Here is a 23,520-nt window from a genome sequence, read left to right as displayed (position 1 = left end):
GCTTCAGAACACAAGGGGACGGGTGATAACCAGAAAAGCATGACATGGGACCTTTAAATCTTTGTATTGTTTTTTACATCCGAAATAAATCGAATCAAATCAAAATAATATAGGAAGTCATTGGTCTTTGTTTTGCATTGGGTACCATCAAATTCCATTGGCCTAAACCAGGGGTCGGCAACCCGCGGCTCTTTAAGCCCTCTGCTCTGGCTCCCTTGAGCTTGGACAAAAATAAGATGAAAATAAAAGTATTTGTAGGACTATTTATATTTTCTTGCGTGGTTGAAAATGTTTCGTATTTTGAGGTGATACTGTGACACAAATAAAAAACAAAACGGTTTTAATTAGGTCAACTAAAATATGCGTCACATCCTGCTACGGTCCCGCGCGAGCGCCTTTTCTTGCAGGCGAATAACCTGACCCCCGGCTCGATGAGCGAACTATGGATAAATCAAAGAAAAGAAAAGTACCGGAGGAATACAGAGGGTTTAATTCTGTGTGGACAGAGTTATCTGCTTTCACAGCAAACGATGCTGGCTTACCGGGATGTTTGATATGTAGAGAGAAGTTGTCAACGGTGCTGCAGCCTTTACGTATCGAGGAGAAACACGGGAGAGGAAGACAGCTGACGACCTTCAGTCATAATTCAATGGGGTATGTCATTTATTTCAGAAAACACTTGTTATATTCCATGGAATGCTCTTAACATCCCGATAGCAATGAATATATTAAATGCTTTGACAATAAATACATACAAAAACTCATCAGTGGAAGCCGTAGCTGTAAAAAGCACGACCAATCATCTGAGCCGGCTAAAGTAACTGGATGGCCTACCTGCCTGTCAGCCTTCCATCTGTGCACAAACTGATCTCGTGCCCTCATTGGTCATGTGCGCGTTCGTGTGTGTTGGAGGAGGGGCTCTGTGAGGAAGTCTGAAGGAAGGGGCAGATTTCTTCCGGTTGTGTATTTTCAAATTCTAGCGCACTCGAGCTGGTTTCTCCGTTCTTACCTACCCTACCTTTAACTCTTTTTAGGGTGCAGCTATGTTTTATTTATTTCAAAGTGGGCCCATTTTAATTATATTCATTTCCTTCAAATGTGCAGAGGACTCTCCAAGTGATGCGTTTAATTTATTTTAAAGTAGGCCTGTGTATTATTTGTAATTCTCCTTATAGGAGTTCTTTGTTTCTTATTAGAGGTTAACAGTTTTATATAATGTAATAAATAATAAAAGCAAATGTCTGTGATATAAGATATAACAATAAATACAACTTTATAAGCTATCAAGCTATCAAATATGTTTTGCGGCTCCAGACAAAGAAAATTGTTGGAAAAGGGAGCAAAATGGTTCTTTTGGTCAAAAAGGTTGCAGACCCCTGAACTAAACTATCAAAATCAGATTTAAAGTTATTTTTAAGATTACTGTATGCATGTAAATCGTGTTATAATATTATATTGATTATTTGAAGACTATATCTTCAGATATCAACGTCTGCCGAGATACAAATCCAATAGCTGGTCCACCTTAAAAGAGCCTGGGTTGCCACTTTGGGGAAAAACCTGTTTAATTAATTTAGTTCAAGCAGTTTGGGCATTTAATTACTTTAATTAATAATTCAGTACATGGTACGTCTTGCTCTAAAATGGGAGCTAATGGACGGTCGAATTGAACCACTCATGACAGGCCACAAACTCAGGTGTCATGTTACACATCACGTGTATTATTCCAGGGAATTCTACACAAAGAAATAGACAGAGAAAACATCACTAAAATAGGATCAGTATCAGCAGATAGCTCCAGTTCAGGTTTTGGAATCGATTATCAGGTGAGAAAAAGTTGCATCTCATGCAGCCGAGTCAAGACAAGACATGTAGGTTCTTTGCATTTTAAACGCTTTTAATCAACACTTCTTGACACTAAACTCCAAACGATCAGTGCTTGTTGTGAAGGCTCCTATGTGACCACAACACAAAATGTCCTTTTTTTAAAAAAAATGAATACCAGGGACCGGTCAAAGGTCAAGAAATAGTCCCGTGTTGAGACAGCGATGCTCAGATTCTGCTGAAGGACACTTATTGACTCCCGAAGAACAGCGTGAGTCCTGAAGTCAACAAGGAGGGTATAAAAAGATCTCCTCCACGTACCTGAGTGTCAGTAAATCACATCGTCCAGGATGTAACAAAATAGAAATCTCTTCTGTCGTTTTTTTATATTTCCTCCACGATATCCCGGTCTCCAAAATGACTTTACTTCCAGATCAGCTGTTCACAGAATCGGCACATCCATGGGCAAATGGTCCAGTTCAAAGGAAGAGAAGAGGTCAGTGATGCCCTCCTCCTCCTCATTCAGACTCAGGATGTACTCCCCCCCGTCAATGGAGAACGCTGAGGGGGGGGTGAGGGTCACAAAACTCTGGGATTGGAGGGAGGTTTGCATGGGGGAGACTGCAGGGGAGACTGCAGGTGAGTTTAGGGTCGGTCCGGACGGCGTGTTGGAGGTATTATCGAGTCCCGAGGTACGGTTATCTTTGTCTGGAAAGGGGGTATAGGAGGAGAACAAAGAGAGCGGTGAATGTTTAAATGCGCAAAGCAAGTATGAGCAGAGTACAAAGTAAATACAGAAACCCAAACCCTCTCTACAACCTTTGTTCACATGGCTTTTAAGTCACACTCTTTTCTGATGGCCTTATTTCCTTTAATAGCATTCCCTGAGCAGAGCAAGGCACGTTTATTTATATAGCACCTTTCAACACAAGGCAATTCAAAGTGCTTTACACAAATGGGTAGGACATGAGTGGCAAGTAAATACAGTATCGGAAACCCTCTCTACTCGACACAACCTTTGTTCACATCGCTTTTAAAATCATACTCTTTTCTGATGGCCTTATTTCCATTTAAAGCATTTTCTGTCAAATTTAAGTTGTCTAAAAACGTTCACATTTTAGATGTTATGCTCCATACACTCAGTTCTGTGCTTTACCTGCCATTATTCCTGCTTTTCTATTAATGGCGCGTTTCCACTGCAGGCCTCGCTCGGTTTGGTTAGGCCTTATTAGGCCCGGCTCACTTTAATGCTGCGCTTCCATTACAGTTTAGGAACTGGGGCAGTTACTATAGTAACGCAGTGTAGGCGGAGCCGTGACGTCATCTTCAATGAGAGCCCCAGAAAAACAACACAGCCGTTAGCTGTTAGCACTCAGAGCTCACAGCTCCTCATATCTGTTCAGAAACTAGACAGAAGTTAAACAAGTACAAACCACAGACTGCCTGTGTCATGGTGAATACAGTCGCTGGTTTATTTATGTCTGTATAGGCCGTTGTTGTGAGTGTGGACGGTCAGAGCATATACTGCGTTAGCTTAGCCGATCTCCATTCAGAAAACACACATTTTAAAAAAGGGTTTTTCGCCTGCCGTCTGTCTGCAGACTTGTCAAAGCATTAATTCATGGTTTTTACTAACCGGTATCCGTATGTTGTTACGTCGGCATCATTTTGAAACGTGTATTACAATTAAATCACGGTCAAATATGTTCATCTTGTTGTAGTTGTAGCCCCCTTGCCAGCGATTCTCTCTCTAGTTTAGCATACTCAGCCCGACTCAGCCTGGTTGTTCCTGGCCCTAGAACCACGATTTTATGGGGCCAGAAAAACTGTGAATTAGGACCCGCTAGCCGGTAATAGGCCAAGTGGAAACGCAACCAAAAACGGGCCCCGCTCGGCACGCTTAAAGCGAGCTACCCGCTGCACTGGAAACGCGCCATTAGAGTACCCTTCACCTTTAAAAAAGGCACCATTTTCATCATATAGACCAGGGGTCGGCAACAGGAGGACTGCGATCCGGACCTATCCGGACCCGGACCTATAATCAATACATTAATAGGGGAATTCAATTTTGACGGGGCGATTCTATTTTAACCGCTGCCGACAGGGGGCGAAAGAGACGAGCGAGCGGTACAGGGAGAGAAACACAGAAGAAGAGACGAGCGAGAGATACAGGGAGAGAAACACAGAAGAAGAGACGAGCGAGCGATACAGGGAGAGAAACACAGAAGAAGAGACGAGCGAGCGATACAGGGAGAGAAACACAGAAGAAGAGACGAGCGAGCGATACAGGGAGAGAAACACAGAAGAGACGAGCGAGCGATACAGGGAGAGAAACACAGAAGAAGAGACGAGCGAGCGATACAGGGAGAGAAACACAGAAGAAGAGACGAGAGAGAGATACAGGGAGAGAAACACAGAAGAAGAGACGAGCGAGCAATACAGGGAGAGAAACACAGAAGAAGAGACGAGCGAGAGATACAGGGAGAGAAACACAGAAGAAGAGACGAGCGAGCGATACAGGGAGAGAAACACAGAAGAAGAGACGAGCGAGCGATACAGGGAGAGAAACACAGAAGAAGAGACGAGCGAGCGATACAGGGAGAGAAACACAGAAGAAGAGACGAGCGAGCGATACAGGGAGAGAAACACAGAAGAAGAGACGAGCGAGCGATACAGGGAGAGAAACACAGAAGAAGAGACGAGCGAGCAATACAGGGAGAGAAACACAGAAGAAGAGACGAGCGAGCGATACAGGGAGAGAAACACAGAAGAAGAGACGAGCGAGACAAAACACAAAGTGTTTGACCAAACATTCCCTCTCAAGTCAGAACTGAGGTCACAACCAATGAGCACCTGCATGTGTGTGAGAATGGCCCTGACACCATTTCAGCCCAGATCTAAACTCCTGGCACGACAATAAGCTCCAGCTCAATTCTCGCACTGAACAAAACAAAGTGAGAGAGGGACTGCAATATAAGAGGGAAAGAAAGAGAGACTTTAAAACTGTTCAGTTGTTATGATGTAAAGACTGATATTGTTCTATAATCGTCTGAAACTGTTAAGTCATGATGTGAAACGGTTAACAAAGAAAAAGGGAAACTCAAGCTGCTGCTACACTTTATTTTATTTATCTAAAATTAAGCACTTTTAAGATGCACACATTTTCAAAAGCTGTTTTATTTATTTTCTCCATTTTATTTGTAAATGCAGCCCGAGAGGAACATTACACACATCCACAGTATTTACTGTGTATCTGTAGTTCAATGTTCATTGACAATAAATATTGTTGTTTTTGTACTTTCGTTATTTGATTGGCAGTCAGTTGTTGATTACATGCAGACGTTGATAAAGCTACAGCTACTTCAATATATATCACACTCATTCATAAAGCAAGTTAGACATGTTGATGTTCCGGACCTTTGCATGGGGACATTTTCTCTAACTGGACCTCGTTGAATTTTAGTTGAATATCCCTGAATACGATACGTTTGCACAGATGCCCTTAAACCAGTGGTTTTCAAACTGTGGGAGGTACTGCAGGGGGGGGGGGCGGAAAGAAATTGTAAACAAACACTGCTCGAAAATATCTCATTGGTTAGAGAGCTGTGGGCATACTGCTGCCTTTTGCAACATCCTACTTGTGTGAGAGGCTTTTCTGCTGTTGCTGCCATCAAAACGAAATACAGATCAAAGCTGAACATTGAGAATGAACTGAGTGGCAGTCTCAAAACAAAATACATTTGAATTTAAAAATCTACTCAGGGAAGAAGGCCTACTAGTTTTAATTAGGCCAAATTAATTCACAGTATCTATTACAAGCACTTTTGTTCATGTGTAATCCATAATAAAATATAAAATTATAGTTGTATCTTCTTATTATTAGCAGAGAACATGTAATGTTTTTACACCAATATACAATTAATGCTAGCAATATAGATCGGAACCGGGTTGGGGGGGGGGCCGAAAATATTTCCAATTACCCAAGGGGGGGCCGACTGAAAAAGTTTGGGAACCACTGCCTTAAACCGTTAAAAAGGCTCACACTGCCTCCTAGTGGCTACATATATATTGCAATAACCAGAACGGATTCAACTGGAGGTGAAATAGTATGTTAAATCTGCAGAACAGTAAATACATATATAATACATTTGCACAGATTATTCCAGTCTTTTAAGCCTTTAAAAAAGCCAGATGAGGAAAGTGTTTTCAGTACGTGTGTGTTGGCATTTAGTTTGCATCCAACATTGTTTTATGTAATCCTTCTCCATCGCCACTGGACAACTCACAGCTGTTTGCTGAGGTGAGCTCTGCATGAAACATCTTCAAATATATCCCTCACATGTTCAGCTCATGCAGCTAAATCAAGGACTTCTGGCTTTTCACTCATTTCAACCTGCGGCGAGAGCAGAGTTCCCGTCGCCGGTCAACATGTCCGTTAAAGTTTAAATCTTCCGGACAACATGAGAAAAGTGCCGGTCAAATGTCTTCTTTGTTATTTATTGAACTTTAAAACTAATTGATATGATTCGATATTAAACAAACTAATTATAGTAGATTAACTACATTATTCAAAAGCGTTCAGTAACTTTACAATAACACAGGAATAATAAACGGAGCTCTCTCCCTCTCCTGACAGCCCGTCAGTATCATGCAGCTCGCGGATCCAGAGTGACCCGACAGTAAAACTAAACATATCTATAACTAGTTACGGTAGTTTGAGAGGTAATTAAAATAGCTCCGTGTGATATTCTAACCTGAAGTGTGTGTTTCGCTCACCAGCTGATCTCTCTCTCTCGTCAGATTTGACTCGCGTTTATGTCCATATCGATCAGATCCAGCTAGTTCTAGCTAATGATATGACTACCTGCTTCTTAAAAGACACCTCAACAATAAGCGTCGCTATGCAACCGGGTGAGGCCACAAAGTATAGCACAGCATTATGCATTTGTTTACATGCCCACCGGAACCCCGAGGCATTACCAACAGATCAACGCACAATCAACCCATCCAGGACATCTCTTTCTCCACATTACGTGTTAGACTTTAGAATTGACTATTCTTGTCTGTCACATACTCTTTGTCTGTCACATAAGTTGTGCAACTGATGCGGTATTGCGCTAAGGGGAAATTATTTGGACCCGACACTTTGACCGGAGAGATTTAGATTTGCCGGTCTTCAGCATATTTTACCGGTCATAGTCCGGTAATTAGCGGCTAACGGGAACTCTGGGCGATAGACCAGTTCACCCTTTCCCTCTCAAAAGCAGAGGCTTGAAAATTGATTGAATTGCCATGATACCTTTCACAATGGGATCATGACTGTTGTTTTTGTAAGTCTACTGCCTCCTTAAAGGTGGGGTAGGTAATTCACTTCAGAAACACTTGTTATATTCCATGGAATGCTCTTAACGTCCAGATAGCGATGAATATATTAAATGCTTTGACAATAAATATATGCAAATATTTCATCAGTGGAAGCCGTGGCGCTGTAAAAAGCACGACCAATCATCTGAGCCGGCTAAAGTAACTGGATGGCCTACCTGCCTGTCAGCCTTCCATCTGTGCACAAACTTATCTCGTGCCCTCATTGGTCATGTGCGCGTTCCGTGTGTGTTGGAGGAGGGGCTCTGTGAGGAAGGGGCAGATTTTTTCCAGCTGTGTATTTTCAAATTCTAGGACACTCGAGCTGGTTTCTCCATTCTTACCTACCCCACCTTTAAGAGTCTTAACTGCTTTTTACACCACTTCTCCTACTGTGGGATGTAAGGTCATAACCAGTTGAACTTAAATATACCCTTATTATTATTATTATTATGAGGGTTCGTAGTGTAGAATTCTAAGATTTAGATTTGTGTTTTTTTACAATTTCTATTCATTTCCATGTTGTTCTTCTTCATATGTCGTTTGTGTCTTCTGTAAACTAACTTCAACATCAAAGGATTTTATGGTCATTATTTGTGGTCGTCTTTTTCTCCCGAAAACCCCCTCGAAAAGTCAATCGAACATAAAAAAAATCATCCTAATTTGACCAATGCGGACATGTCTCTCTGTGGCAACATTTTAGAGATGGACGACGGGATGTTAAAGTGTCCGACTCACCTTTGGAAGACACCTGGACGAAAGGTGAATAAGGCACGAAGGGGGTGGAGGTCTTTCCGTTTGAGGAGGAGTGAAAGTAGTTCCCCGTGGCCCCCAAAGGGAGGGAGTTTTCAGAGCAGAGGAACGCCTCGATGGGACCCTGAGTGCTGCTGAGGTGAACCTGCAGACTCTGAGAGGAAGAAAAACAAAGGGCTTTTATTAAAGATCTCCTGTCATACTATTTTTAAGAAATATATTATAGGTCTCAGATGTATACAAATATATAAAAAACATGTCTCTGAAGTGTTTTGCTCAAAATAACAAACGGAAAAAAGTACTAAAAATGTCGTTTTCTGTTAGAAAAATATCACTCGTCCCCGGCTTGAGCTTCAACCTCAGGATCCATGTATCTGTGATCCTCTCCAGAATGGAAGGAGTCATCACATACAGAGCATCAACTAGTTCCTGAACAGTGTCCTTCACATGCTGATATCAAGAGAGGGAGTTACTCAGTCACAAGATGGAGGAATAGAAAGCAGTATTCAATGTTTACTTCAGATTAGCTCCACGTCAGAAATGAGCATGCTTGATGTCTCTCTCCATAGAGGCTGAATCATCATGTTAATCACATAGCTATCATCTGCCTCAAACAGTCCTGATGCTCTTCTAGGTAATCACACATCCTGTCATGTTCACAGCTACAGTTGGGATAGCTTTGTCATCATGTTACTCTCAGATTGGAAGAGGACATTCAGGATGTTCCCTGTGAAGTAAAAACTTCTTTGCAGCAATGTTGAGCGCATCATCAAATGAGGGAAACTGGATTCGCCTGTCAATACACTGATATTTATTGAGAGCCTGAACGGCCGGAGAGTTCACAGCATATCACAGTTCTCATGTAAGATCCCAGCAAACTCTGAACTCTAAAAGCGCCAAGCACCCAACTATACAGACAAGAAGAGGAGGGCCCTAAAACACGCGGGTTTTCCTTTAATGCATGCCAGATGTCGAGACAAAGACTCGTTGCATTGTAAACCCACATGAGCCAAGCTTCTCCCCCACAAGACATCAGATGACCTCTTGACCTGTGTCTTCCTGAGAAGCTATGGATCACATTACAGGCAGGAATACACTTTAACCATTAAACAGATTCCCGAGGACAAATCACTAAACTCTATATACTTTAACAAGACCAAAATATTCCTTTACATTCCCAACATGTTATTAAGAACAGACACATGTAATGGAGTGATTTTGTTGATGCTTGTACCTCCTCTGGGTGGGGAACCTCCAGTTTTGTCTCAGCTGGAGCTCTGATCACGATCACAGTCTGCTCCTTCAGGCTGGGAATCTGCTGGACGTCCTCGTAGGTCAGATAGGCAAACGTGGTCCTCGAGGTTAAGGAATACAATGGACCTGGAGGAGTTTGTGCACAGCTGAGGATACACTAAACCAGTGCTTCTCAAACCTTTGTCAGTAATGTTCCCCCTTTGAAACATCTTCTCAGCCAAGCACCCCCTGACTGACCCTCAACATTTTTGATAGAAAAAGCCTATATAAATAATTACAATATCATCAGTGTGCCATTTATTAAAAAGACCACATTTTTTAAAAACAGATTTTTCAATTGAAGTGAATCGAAATGATAGATTATGAAAAACTATAAAATGCAATACACACATTTGAAATGTTTATATGAGGACCCGCTTGGTGGTTCTAGGAATGTTTTATACATAATTGTGTTTTCTATATAACTTGTTGTACTAAGATTATTTTTGTAATCATGCATGCTATTTTTTCTATCTCACGTACCACCTGCAGTACCCCAACGTACCCCTAGGGGTCCACGTACCCCCATTTGAGAATCACTGCACTAAATAACTATAGACAACATGCACATAACGGAAAACAGATTAGAGTAACGTAGGTGAAATGAGAGTGCACAGTAAAAACAAAGCGCTGTTGGTTTGGATTGTCTGTGTTACAAGATGCTAAGTACATGTGCTAATTGAATGTCTTTTCGTCAGGTATTTTTATGTATTCTTCGTCTTGTTTCAGTCATTTTTTAAATCAAATGTTATCAACACCATCCTGGTTTTAAATGTTTTAAAAATTGAGCCCTTTTGTCTTTTATAAGAAAGAAAAAAATAAATGTTTAGCCTTCAGATTACATTTTATATTTCAGTCCATCTAGTCCAGTGCTTCTCTAACGGCCCGTCCACACTACAGCTTCAAAAAAAGCTTGGAGCTGGGCGTGTCTGAAGCTCGACCAACAACCAATCACATGAATCTCCCGCCCCTGACACACAAGCAGTGGTCTGATTGGCTAGAGCTTGTACTGGCATATGATTTGATTGGCTGACGCTTCCACCGAAAGCTTCAAAAGTTGAACATTGCTCAACGTTTGCAGCCTGAAACGCCAGGAAAGCTCCGCTCTGCTTCCCACAATGCAGTTCGGCGAAAAGTGACGTCACCCCATTCAAAGTGAGGGGCAGACGCGTTGGAAACCGTTTTTGAAGCTGTAGTGTGGACGGGCCGTAAGTGTGGTCTGCGCTCCACTGGTGGTCTGTGAGCGCCCCCTAGTGGTCCGTAAGTATATTGTAAAATGTCACATTTGAAATAAATAAATACTTTTAAGTTTTCTGCACTCTCGCGGGAATATCTCCGCAATGGAGCGAGCTTAAGTTTTACTTTCGATTGCATGATATAGCCCAGCGCAACACCTTCATCACATGTTGCCACTCGTTTGTACAATTTTCAGGCGATTTGTAATCTGTTCTAGAAAAACGATGTGTTTTTGGATATTTGTGGAGTTAGGTGGTAATTATTGATCTATACATCATATTCCATTGACTTGTATATAGACTCTTCTTGCACTAGTTCTAGTTTATTAGTATTTACTTGCAAATCTCAAAACATTCTCTTGCACTATTTTATTTCTATTGTTATTTCCTTCACTATTTGTATTGGTTAATTTGTCTTCTATATATTCATGTTGCTCTGTTGGAGGAGCCTGGGACTTAAGATGTTCATTGCCATATCTACACTGTAGCTAATGCACACAATATCTGTTTTCTTTTTATTATTAAAAAAGATTCTGGTGACAATAAAGCCTTGAATCTGAATTAAAAGTTGTTGACAAAGCTAGTATTGATAGATGACAAAAGGTAGGGCTGCACGATATGTCGTGACGATAATCGTGTTTTTTTAGGACGTGCGATATTAAGTAAGCTAATTAACTCAAACACGTCATGTTACAATTCTTTTGCTGCTTTCTACAAAAGGAAAACTCGCGCGGCTCTCGTGATCAGATCACAGCAGGATAACCGAGCTCGTTGCTCTGATAGCTTAAGATCCAGACGTCCGTGACTAAAATCCTTCATCCGGTTAAATATAGTTAGAAAAATACCAATTGTCTAGCATTCAAGTTCAAGAAAGGATGGTTTGCGGACAAAAAAAAAACGGTCTTTTCTTCAATTCCTGTATTTTTTCATATCGCAATATATATATATATATATATATATATATATATATATATATATATATATATATATATATATATATATATATATATATATATATATATATATATATGGCAGGGGAAGAAAATATCGCAATGTCAGTTTTTTCCAATATCGTGCAGCCCTAACTAAAGGTAACATTGGGTTACAACAACAGCACAAAACGAAGCTGAATTAAAATGCAAAAGGATATTTCTGAGTGCTCTGGTCCTCATAGAGCCGGTGAACCTGCCTCCTGCAGCTGAGGATCAACTCGTCCAGGATCCTCTCCTGCTCCACCAGATCCTTCAGCTCCACATCTGCTGCTGAGTTCACCTCACCCCCCCTACACACACACACACACACACACACACACATCAGTCCAGAAACACACACACACACATCAGTACAGAAACACACACACACATCAGCACAGACACACACACATCAGTCCAGAAACACACACACACACATCAGTACAGAAACACACACATCAGCACAGACACACACACATCAGTACAGAAACACACACACATCAGTACAGAAACACACACATCAGCACAGACACACACACATCAGTACAGAGACACACACACATCAGTACAGAAACACACACATCAGCACAGACACACACACATCAGTCCAGAAACACACACACATCAGTCCAGAAACACACACACATCAGTACAGAAACACACACATCAGCACAGACACACACACATCAGTACAGAAACACACACACACACACATCAGTACAGAAACACACACACATCAGCACAGACACACACACATCAGTACAGAAACACACACATCAGCACAGACACACACACATCAGTACAGAAACACACACACACACACATCAGTACAGAAACACACACACATCAGCACAGACACACACACATCAGTCCAGAAACACACACATCAGCACAGACACACACACATCAGTACAGAAACACACACATCAGCACAGACACACACACATCAGTACAGAAACACACACACACACACATCAGTACAGAAACACACACACATCAGCACAGACACACACACATCAGTACAGAAACACACACACACATCAGTCCAGAAACACACACACACACATCAGTACAGGTACAGAAACACACACATATCAGTACAGAAACACACACATCAGTACAGAAACACACACATATCAGTACAGAAACACACACATCAGTACAGAAACACACACATCAGTACAGGTACACACACATCAGTACAGAAACACACACACACATCAGTCCAGAAACACACACACATCAGTACAGGTACACACACACATCAGTACAGAAACACACACACATCAGATCAGGTACACACACATCAGTACAGAAACACACGCACACATCAGATCAGGTACACACACATGTACAGAAACACACATGTACTGAAACACACACATATACAGAAACACACACGTACAGAAACACACACGTACAGAAACACACACACACGTACAGAAACACACATGTACTGAAACACACACACCCACACACGCGCGTACAGAAACACACATGTACAGAAACACACACATATACAGAAACACACACGTACAGAAACACACACGTACAGAAACACACACACACGTACAGAAACACACATGTACAGAAACACACACGTACAGAAACACACACACACGTACAGAAACACACATGTACAGAAACACACACACATGTACAGAAACACACACGCACGTACAGAAACACACACACACGTACAGAAACACACATGTACAGAAACACACACACATGTACAGAAACACACACACATGTACAGAAACCCACACACACGTACAGAAACACACACACACGTACAGAAACACACACACACGTACAGAAACACACACACACGTACAGAAACACACACACTGCCACTCATACTTACAACCACTCGATGTAGTTCTTGGACTTCTTCTTGATGAGTTTGATCCCCTCCAGGACGTTGGTGACGTCGTAGAGGCGTCTCTTCGGGGCGTTGAGCTCGTTGGCGACGAAGTTCAGATCCACGACGCCGTCATGAGAGCGCCTCATGATGTCTGCAAACCTCCGCGTCAACAAACCCAGAGACGTTTCAAAACGAGATTTCTCACATATCGACCGGCGGGCTATGGGACTGGCGGAGGGAGCTGGGGAGGAAACGGGAGACATTTATTTGAGATGCTTCCTTTTTACGAATCTACATAAATGGATACTCAGAGACAGAGAGCAAGACAAGTTTGGAGAGCAGACTGTTACTCGATAAGACACACTTTCGTCTTAGCACAACACTTTATTTCCGCACACCGCCATCTTCGGATATCACATACAACACGTAACACTTCACAACATCCGGTAACACTTCCGGTTCTTCACAATAAAACTCCAAAGTGAACACATTAAACGGAAACAGAAATAGTGCATGGACGTTAACACAGGGGTTCCCAAACGTTGGACCCCATATAGCATTATCCTCTGGCAGGGACCCCCCTGTTGCAATTTTTTTTAAATGATGAGTACATTATGATGGAGAATATGACAAATGAATCATACAGCTTAATACATTTTCTTAATATATATTTTATTAATAATTAATAATCAGTTATTCTTCTAAAAAAAAAATGGTATTCATCTTTTGTTTGTCATTCATTACATTGATCGTGTCTTCTGTTATAAACATTCTTAACACAATATTAAACAGTAATATCAACAGCAAACATATTTTTAAAGTGATTTCAGTCTTTATAATATTATATAATTTTGAACAGTAATATGAACAATTAACATATATTTTTAGCATTTTTTAAAGCTACTTATGCCTTAATAATATTATATATAATATTCAACAGTAATATTAACAATTAACGTATTTATATTCATATATATAAACATCAATATTTGCTACATCCGTGCTCTCATCCAGCTGCAGAGCGAAACATTCACTAGCTCTCACTTGCTCCAAAAGCTGAGCAGATACTCAGTGTCACTCTCAGTAGCGGCAGCTCGATTCTGATTGGCTTGAAGGGCGGTCGTGTGATTTAAAAACAATAAAATAAAATATGAATAAATAAAAAATATTAAAAGATTGGCATCAAAGGAAAAAAATGTAACTTTAATAAGGAAAAATATTCCCCTTTCCCCCAAACTTTGCGTGACCCCCCTGGTGCCCCCTGGCGGCCCCCCGGGGGGTCGGGGCCCCCACTTTGAAAAACACTGAGTTAACACACACTTTAGGGAAAAGTTATGGAAAGGAATAAAAGATAATCATCCAGCGGTTCACTGGAAATACGGCGTGAGAAAAAGGGAAGTGTACAGGTATTGGAAAACTTTGGAAAACTTTCCACACAAGACTACAAGTACTTAACCATATATAATGAATAGTGGTGCTGGAAAGTGCACATCAAAAATATCTAAATCGATTTAAAGCGTGATTTCTCACAGAGACCGGCGGGACTGGGAAGGTGACATCGTTTTTATTTGAGATGCTACTTCTTAAAAAGGATTTCTAAAATGGATACTCAAAGCGAGACATGTTTGGAGTCTATTTAGGTCCGGAGTGTTGACGGTGACAGAGAGCAAGACAGAGTTTGGAGAGCAAGACTTTAAGGAAAAGTTATGGGAAGCAATAAAAGATAATCATAATCCAGCGGTTCACTGGAAATATGGCGAGAGAAAAAAGGGAAGTGGGAAACATCTGGGAGGTGATGGGTACTTCCAGAAAAACAGAAAAGAATACGTATAAATGCAACTTTGGACAACTCTACACACAAGTACTTCACAATGAATAGTGGTGCTGGAAAGTGCACGTACAAAATCTAAATTGATTTAAAGCTGCCAGTCTTTTTGCTTCCTTACTGAGTCAAATGATCCGGAGGTATCTTAGTCCATGAGAAGTCAAATTCAATCACTTTATTGATTCCTCTCTTATCTACTCTGGCATTTGGAGGGTTCACTGGACCATCCTTTACCAAAAAATAGAGATAATGCCGTCCCACAATTCATTGCGGCTGGATCCATTGAACTATTGCGTGTCAAAACATTTTATTTTTTTATTTAACCTTTATTTAACCAGATAAAAGTATTGAGATAGAATCTCATTTGCAATGCTGACCTGGCCAAGAAGGCAGCAACGTTACACAGAACACAAACATATAAAATACAGAGAACATAACTAAGTAAACAAAAGACGAAAAAGCAGTCACTACATTGAGCACATTAGGACAGTAAGAAAGGTACACTACTTATTACTGCAAGAGCAGCTGGTGGTAAGGACTTCAGACAACTTCAACTTAAAACCGGCTATCGGGACAAGTGCGCTCAGTTTGAGGCGTGATTGAAGGTCATTCCAAGACCAAGGACCAGAATGAAAAAGACTCCTTTTTCCAGCCTCAGTCCGCACGGCAGGAACCTGGACCCGTATCCAGGCACTGGGTCTGAGGCTGTAAGAGTCACAAACTGGAGCAAATCTGGCACATATGTGGAAGCTTTCCTAAAATGGCTTTATACATTAATAAAAACCAATGCTGCATCGTACGCATACTAAGTGAGGACCATCCAGTTAGGCTATACAGTGTGCATGATGAGTCCTATAGGGTGCATTTGATATATATCGCAGTGCAGCATGGTAGAGTGGATCAAGTTTGGCCAAAACAGTGGGACAGGCAAATCTATAGATGGTATCACCGCAGTCCAGCTGGGACAGGAATAATCCAGAGAGCAACCTTTTACGGGATGAAGCTGAAAAACAACATTTAAGTCTGAAAAGAGTGAATTTCAATTTCTTTGTTAGAACTTCAATGTGGTGTTTGAAGTTCAGATTACTGTCCAACTAAAAGCCCAGATATTTGTAGGTATCGACAAACTCAACAGAGACGCCATCAAGGGTGTCAATGGAGAGGCAAGAGGACGCTGACTTGGGAGCAAAAAGCATTGCTTTGGTTTCTTACTGTTCAAAAGCAGTTTGGAATCAAGAAGTGCTTGCTGCAGCGTGACATCAGATTTTAAATTGGAAACGGCCAAATCCAGAGAAGGAGCATATGAGTATACAATAGTGTCCTCAGCATACATATGATAGGTAGAAAATTGCGTTTGATTGCAAATATTGTTTACATATAATAAAAAGAGCAAAGGCCCCAAAATAGAGCCCTGTGGAACTCCCTTCTCCAAGGTGACAGGGTCAGAGTCAGTACTACCCAGCCTGACGCATTGAGTACGGTCGGTTAGATAACTCTGAAACCAGCAAATGGCATTATGACCGAAACGAGACATCAACATAACATTAGACATAATGTGGTGATCTAGTGTCAAATGCTTATTACTTATACTACATCTTGCCTTGACCTCATGACATAAGAGTGGTGCAGGAATGAGTCCTAAAACCTGGAAATGAGTTAGCATTGAACCACACACAGTGCCCTTCTCTTGCAAGTCTTTTTGAACAGGTTTCCGGTTAGATACCTGAAATAAGGTCTGTGGTAAACACAAGTTGAAGACATAAAGTAGGCCAGTAAATACCCCATTAGTAAATGTCCCACGCTTCTATGTGACCTAAAATGGAGGCTGCTTCTTGCCATGCTAAATTCCGGGTTGGCCTGCAAAATACGTCATTACTCACCACTCCTTAAAACATTTAATTTTGTCGTTAATTTCTTCGTATTTTTGCTTTTATTGCAATTGTATATGCATTTTAAAATCAATTCAAATTGCTCTTTTTAACTTAAATGCAGATGCAGCATAATGGGACTTTGGCAGAATTCAAATTGAGGATGTGGCTCAGTGGGAAAGTGCGTTGATCTTCAGATCAGGGGAGCACTGGTTCAAACCCCACTGCAGTCAGCATGTCGTTGTGTACCTGAGACACTATTTGCTCCTGTTGGGATTGCCCACAGTACTGAATGTATGTAAGTCGCTTTGGGTAAAAGCATCTAACACGTTGCAAGTTGTTGGCATATACAGTATGTTTTGTGTTATACAGTCATGTATTGTTGAAATGTATGTTAAGTGTTTCCTTTTGTTCTGTTATAACTAATGCTGTCAAAATTATCGCGTTAACGGCGGTAATTAATTTTTTTAATTAATTGCGTTAAAATATTTAACGCATTTAACGCATGTGCAGAATGGCCCGCCCCATACGTGCCACCAGTGGCAGCGCCAGGGTATGGCTGGGGTAGGCTACACCCATACCAATAAATGGCTTAGCCCCACCATGAAAAATGATGTTAAAGGAAGCAAAATAAAGTCTGCCAACTCGCGCGGAGTAAATTGCACAGACAGCAGTTAGTAAGATTGATTTCAGCCACTTGTCTGGAAATACCGAAGACCAGAAACGGTTTTGAAAACTTTTGTCACGTAGTGATCGTCTTCTCAATAGAAGATCTTTGATAATGTCTTCTGGCCAATCAGAATCAAGATAACGGCGTGGTGTTGTTGCAGGAAGTCCCGACGGAGAATACTTTTGCTGTAGTAGGTGCACATAACTGGTACGCAGGTTATGTGCGTAATCTGAAATGCGTACCGTCACTTGTGTCACAAAGCGCATTTGCGTACCGACATACTTGTGAAGCTTTTCCAGAAGGCGGTTAGATCACCGGACGACAGAGTCGGTCTCCGTGTGCACAGACAGGGCTGCTGTTAACGTCGGTCTGTACAACGGAATTGTGCCAAAACTACGCCAACCGGCTGCGGAGGGAGACTTCCCCCCTTCACTGGAGAACTGCGCTAAAACAGCTGATCACCACGTTCACACTCTGTGGTCACGAAGTACTCGACTAGCCCCCCCCCCCCCCTCTGTCGACTTTCCTGAAGTACTCCCCCGTTGATAGAAATCAACACGTAATGAATTAAGACCCCACGGTTTGATGATTGATAGGTGTGTGGGTTGTCTTTCATTTTGACATGCAGAAAAATGTTATAATAAACATACATACTGTGTTAAATGGATATATCCGCCTTCTTTCATTTATCTTTCCATTCCCACAACAATATACATAAAGAAATGGCATATTTTGGACATAGTTCGAATGGTGATTAATCTGATTAATTAATTTTTAAGCTGTGATTAATCTGATTACAAATTGTAATCGTTTGACAGCCCTAGTTATAACGCCTTGTGCAGAATGCTTTGGCAATACTATGTTTAAAATGTGCTCGTGCCAATAAAGCCCCTTTGTATTGTACGGTAATGTAATGTCAAGTTCCCCAGGTTATTTATCACGGTTCCCACAGTTTGAGTCACATGACAGTTTGAGACAAAAATACAGACTGGTATCAACCACGTTGGTCGCAGAGAACTAGAACATTAGCTATTAATGACTAAATAAAGTGATACATGTACAAGGGGCACTTGTGCTTGGTACTTGTATCTGTCACTACTTTTTAAATAGCGAAATTGCACATTTTGCAGCTAACAATTGACATGATGTAATGTTAAGTAATGTCAAGTTCCCCAGGTTATTTATCATGATTCTCACAAAGTTTGAGTCACGTGACAGTTTGAGACAAAAGTACAGGTCAGTATCAACCACGTTGGTCGCAGAGGACTAGAACATTGGCTATTAATTACTAAATAACATAATGAATGTACAAAGTCTTACCCTTCCCTGGTGTTTGGGACAGAGGAGCCACCAGTTGTTTGGATTTGGAGGTCCTGTCTCCATCCTGAAGGTCCTGGGTTTCTCCTGCTTCCAGCTCCAGCCTTCTTTTTACCTGAAAAAAAAACATGCATTAAATTGCAAATTAAGACAAACATCTGATTAAATCAATGGTTCCAGGGCAGTCGTTTTATTCAAAATACAGTAAAAACAAGTGATTGTATTGCCTTGTGACTGAACATGCATGTAGTTGGAAGCATTGTGCGTGTTTCTGCATTATATTATACGTTTAAATATTCACCTGGAGCTGGTTAATGGTGGTTTTAAAAGGAGTGTCATTACCTGGGACAGCAGCTAGCTTCTTTCTGCAGTGTTTAGCTAGTTGGAGCAACATTTCCCCATCCCCCTCCCCACGCTCACCAAAAGGCCTAGCATGAGTTTGCTCGTGGACAGAATTAAACCAGTTAATTCAGTGAGTTTCTTACCAGTGTGTTCACAGAGAAACTCGGTGTTTTAAAGCACTGTCAGCCTGTGCAGCATTAATAGCGCAAAGTGTGCAAAAAGTATGTTCCGACCAGGCGCGGTGTGATGCCTCAAAAGGTAAAATGACTGTAAAGCTACCGGAAATACAGAAATAGAGCCATGGCTGCAATGAGTCACTTTCAAAATAAAAACAGTAAAGCAGTATTTACATTGAAATTGAAATATAGGGCAGTTTTCATGGGGAAATGTATGGAGCTATATCGGGGACATGAGTTTCGATCATTCCAAAAAATACAATTTATTTGAAAGTTCAAGTTGTTATCCTGAACTTTGAAAAGTACAATGATGTCTCTGGTATCAGTTTGGTTTCCCACCAATCTCGGGAGTCTTGTGTATAGAAAGTGTTGAGTTATATTTCTGTCTGTCACTCAGGATGCCAAACTACTCTTTGGTAAGCCCCGCCCCCCAAGCCACATCAGGGCCAAAAGTTTGAAGGTTGGACCACATTAATTGGATGAATACACCCTTTGCATGGCCTTAATCCAATGGGTGTCAGGTGGTAATATTATGTTGTATTAAGCAGCACAGTTGTTTTAGTCACTGGTGTTTAACCAACCAGAAAAACAACATCTTCCCATCACCTATAATATATGATACCTTTTTCCTGTCAAGCATTCATCTTTATTTTGAAGAACGGTTTTGCACTTCCGGTAACAACAATGGTAGCCTCCGCGTGCTTGATGTAGCTCAATTAAGTTGCATTTCGGGTTACAAATGGTGCTAATGTCACTAAAATCACATACATCCTCCTCACCTAATGTCACTATTTGATAAGAAGCTAGATAACGCTTAATGTTAACCAGCTTGTAACATAATGTGAATAAAATAAGCCTATCGAGAGGGACAACCTCCAACATTTTGACTAATAAACACGACCAAATGCATGATAAAAGGGTTATATTAAGTCTGTTAATGTCCGAAATATCTTCCAGGTTACTACGGACAGCTGCTAAAGAATTAGATGTGTACCCACAACAACAGCTTTCCATCTACTCTCCAAAACGACCCCAGATCCCCTTTTAAATTCCACATAACGTACCTTAACCTTGTTCCTTCTTCAATGTCTGCACTATCCCGGTTATTGTTGACAATCCGGGGGGCTGTTAGGTCATTTGGACAGTCAATCGGCTTGTGGAAAATATGTTTAATGTCCACGGTGCTACCGATGTAGGACGAAGAAGAAGATCCGGTCGATCTATTCTCGCCGGAACACTCCGCGTTAATATCCACCAAAACCCGTTTCTCATCTTGTCCCGTTTTGCTTCTACTTTTATCATTTCAAACGATTCTAGAATATATATCCAGCTATCCATGTCCTTCTCGTTCATTATTGTTCACAAGCTATGTTAATAAATATGGTTTCTAGCCGATATCTGACACGGAGAGAGGATATTACGCGCGAAATTTAAGATTTCCCGGGAATTATTTTTGAATCAGATTTGCATGTATGCTGCTATTGGCTGTCACGCTGTGTGGACCTGTGACGTAATGGCAGCCGACCAATCGCATCACAGCTACTGGATTCTTCACAAAGGACGTAATAACGTTCGTCTGTTTTCATCATGGATGTATAATAAGAACAGTTTTCATGATTGAAATAATTATTTATAAATGTAATTATTTAATAACTAAAGTAGTTATTAAACTAAAGATAGACAAGACAGAATATGATTATCTGAATGGCTTTTTCTGGGGTGGAAAGAGATATAAAGCTGTATATTAAAGTGGAATCATCTCTTTTTGGTCAATTAAATGTGTCGTACGGTGGATTAAAACATTTTAGACTTTTATCTGCTTTTCATTTCCAAACCCCTGCCTCCAGCTCTGAGCTCTCCGAGAAACTAGATCCTCAATGAACCCGCAGTGAGGTGCTTCGTCTGAACTATTCACCTGCTGCCTTGAACTATGTGCAAAATCCTCCGTGATTTTTCATTTGTTGTATTTCTTAAATCTCTGTGACACGTTGTGGCTACAAAGAATAACAAGCGGTGAAAGTGATATGATTTTTTTTTTTAAAAGGGACATTTATTTTGAGAAGCAGGTCAGATGAAGTTTCAAACTCAAATAATAACCTTTAGAAAGTCAATCTATTATACAAATTACTTCATAATCATAGTCGTTAAAGTTGTCTTTTACAAAACATTTAAACAAATCAATCATAGATATTTTAAGAATGTACAAATGTGGCTTGAGGGAAATTCACACATTTATGCTGCGTGAGGAAATGGATGAATTATTGTGGTTTGTATGACATTACTTGAACGTACACTGAGAGGCTGTGGCACAGTGGCATAGTGCGCTGATCTTCAGATTATTGTAGCACTGGTTCGATCCCCACTGCAGTCAGCATGTCGTGTCCCTGGGGAAGACCTGTGGGGAGTCCACAGTACAGAATGTATGCAAGTCACTTTGGGTAAAAGCATCTATAACAAGAGCATGTAATGTATTTCCATCTGGTTGCTACGTCTCTAAAAGTGCACACACTACTAAATATACGCCCCAATATAAAATGTTGTTTCTAGTTGTGTAAATACTTTGTACATTTCTCTATATCTGATAGATCATTTAATTGAGGTTTTTCTAAATTAATCAGGATTATGTTTTTGTTTCAAAATATCTTTCTTTGCTCTGTTTTGAACTATAATTAATTTTAGCTGAGATCCTGACGGGCTGCTTTTACCTATTGATGCTTTTCTGCTAGTATTTAGGAATAAGGGACCTTTTTCTCTTAGTTTTATAAACTAGACGTTGCTCTGATATTTCATTTGTTTTGTACTTTTGTTTTCTCATTAATAAAGTCCCCGCAATTCCAAATATCTGAGTTCTTTGTGATTTTACTTGTATGATTACACGTACAGTATGTGACTGGACAGCTATGAATATTGTAGTCACATTTAGTTTGTACTCTCATTCTTACCATAAACCATGATCTTCAGTTTACTGATGTACTGAAGACTCACTTTGACTGAAATAATAGTTTTAAAAACAGACCTTCAAATTGGCAACTTGTAAGGGACATTTTATCCTAATGATATAAGTATACCAGATGTAAAAACGATCTGATGTTGGTATGGTGTGCACTAAACCACTGGAGAACTCAGACCTCTTCACTGCATAGAAATGTGTTGAGTATATCTCCTTTAAAAAGTATTTCTCGGTTGGGTGAATTCATTTGAAACATCCTTACTCTTCACATTTCATTGCTTGCATAATATATGAGCAGTACTTCCACATCTGTGTCATCAGACCTCACAATGATGCGGGAATATGACTCAAGATGTATGGCATGGAGCACCATCCTTGTGTCTGCCTCCTCATGATGTCAAACTGCTGACTCCTGAGAGTCATATTCCCGCATCATTGTGACGTCTGATGACACAGGTGTGGAAGTACTGCTCATATATTATGCAAGCAATTCAATGTTTGGTTCATCTCTAGTGTACATGCATGCAGGCCATGGAATGAGAGAGAGATATGTCCCCATCAACACCACATGTGAGAACATTGGAAAAGACATGTCTTACTGTCTCCCAGCATGTCATGCACTCACTGGCTGTGGCACAACAAGTAGTACAGAATAGGAAAGACAACAGCATTCACCAAACTCAAGACCCATCTCAGCGAGCTCAAAGATCTGGCCCATTTTGGACTCTCTGCCAGCTTGGAAGAGTCTTTGCCAGTCGCAAGAGAATTTGTGCTTCTACTATATGGAAAAAAGGAAATTGGACTGATATGCACACACTTGGGTGAACTGAGGTTCATAATTGCATCAACAACAGATGCAGCCTCGGAAAATCTGCCGCCAACAGAGGATGCATTTCAACAACATGTAAAGTTCTGTTTAATAATGATGTTGTTAGAAAAAGTGATTTATTTCTAATTAAAAGGATTCAAACACGTTGCTCTAACAAACAATATCAGAGGGCCTGGTGACCAGGGGCGCCGTAAGGGGGTGAAAAGTTAGGACGATTCTAAGGGCCCGTGACTGACAGG

The 23,520-nt window shown here is 40.8% G+C and overlaps 1 protein-coding gene across 1 annotated transcript; it reads right to left on the bottom strand.

Annotated features, from left to right (window-relative positions):
• Nucleotides 1-1,876: 1,876 nt before the first annotated feature.
• Nucleotides 1,877-23,170, bottom strand: LOC117539794 (transcription factor E2F3-like). Its single transcript, XM_034206120.1, has 8 exons — nt 23,128-23,170; nt 21,795-21,826; nt 18,988-19,099; nt 13,305-13,545; nt 11,617-11,748; nt 9,173-9,287; nt 7,924-8,092; nt 1,877-2,532 (listed from the first exon to the last, which is right to left on the bottom strand). The coding sequence occupies exons 1-8, from the start codon at nt 23,168-23,170 to the stop codon at nt 2,267-2,269; spliced, it is 1,110 nt and encodes a 369-aa protein (XP_034062011.1). The 3' UTR covers nt 1,877-2,266.
• Between the last annotated feature and the right edge of the window lie 350 nt (nt 23,171-23,520).

The sequence above is a fragment of the Gymnodraco acuticeps genome, unplaced genomic scaffold (genome assembly GCF_902827175.1).
Source record: "Gymnodraco acuticeps unplaced genomic scaffold, fGymAcu1.1, whole genome shotgun sequence".
Taxonomy (NCBI): Eukaryota; Metazoa; Chordata; class Actinopteri; order Perciformes; family Bathydraconidae; genus Gymnodraco; species Gymnodraco acuticeps.
The sequence above is the reverse complement of the archived record's forward strand: the minus strand, read 5'-3'. Positions and strand labels throughout refer to the sequence as shown.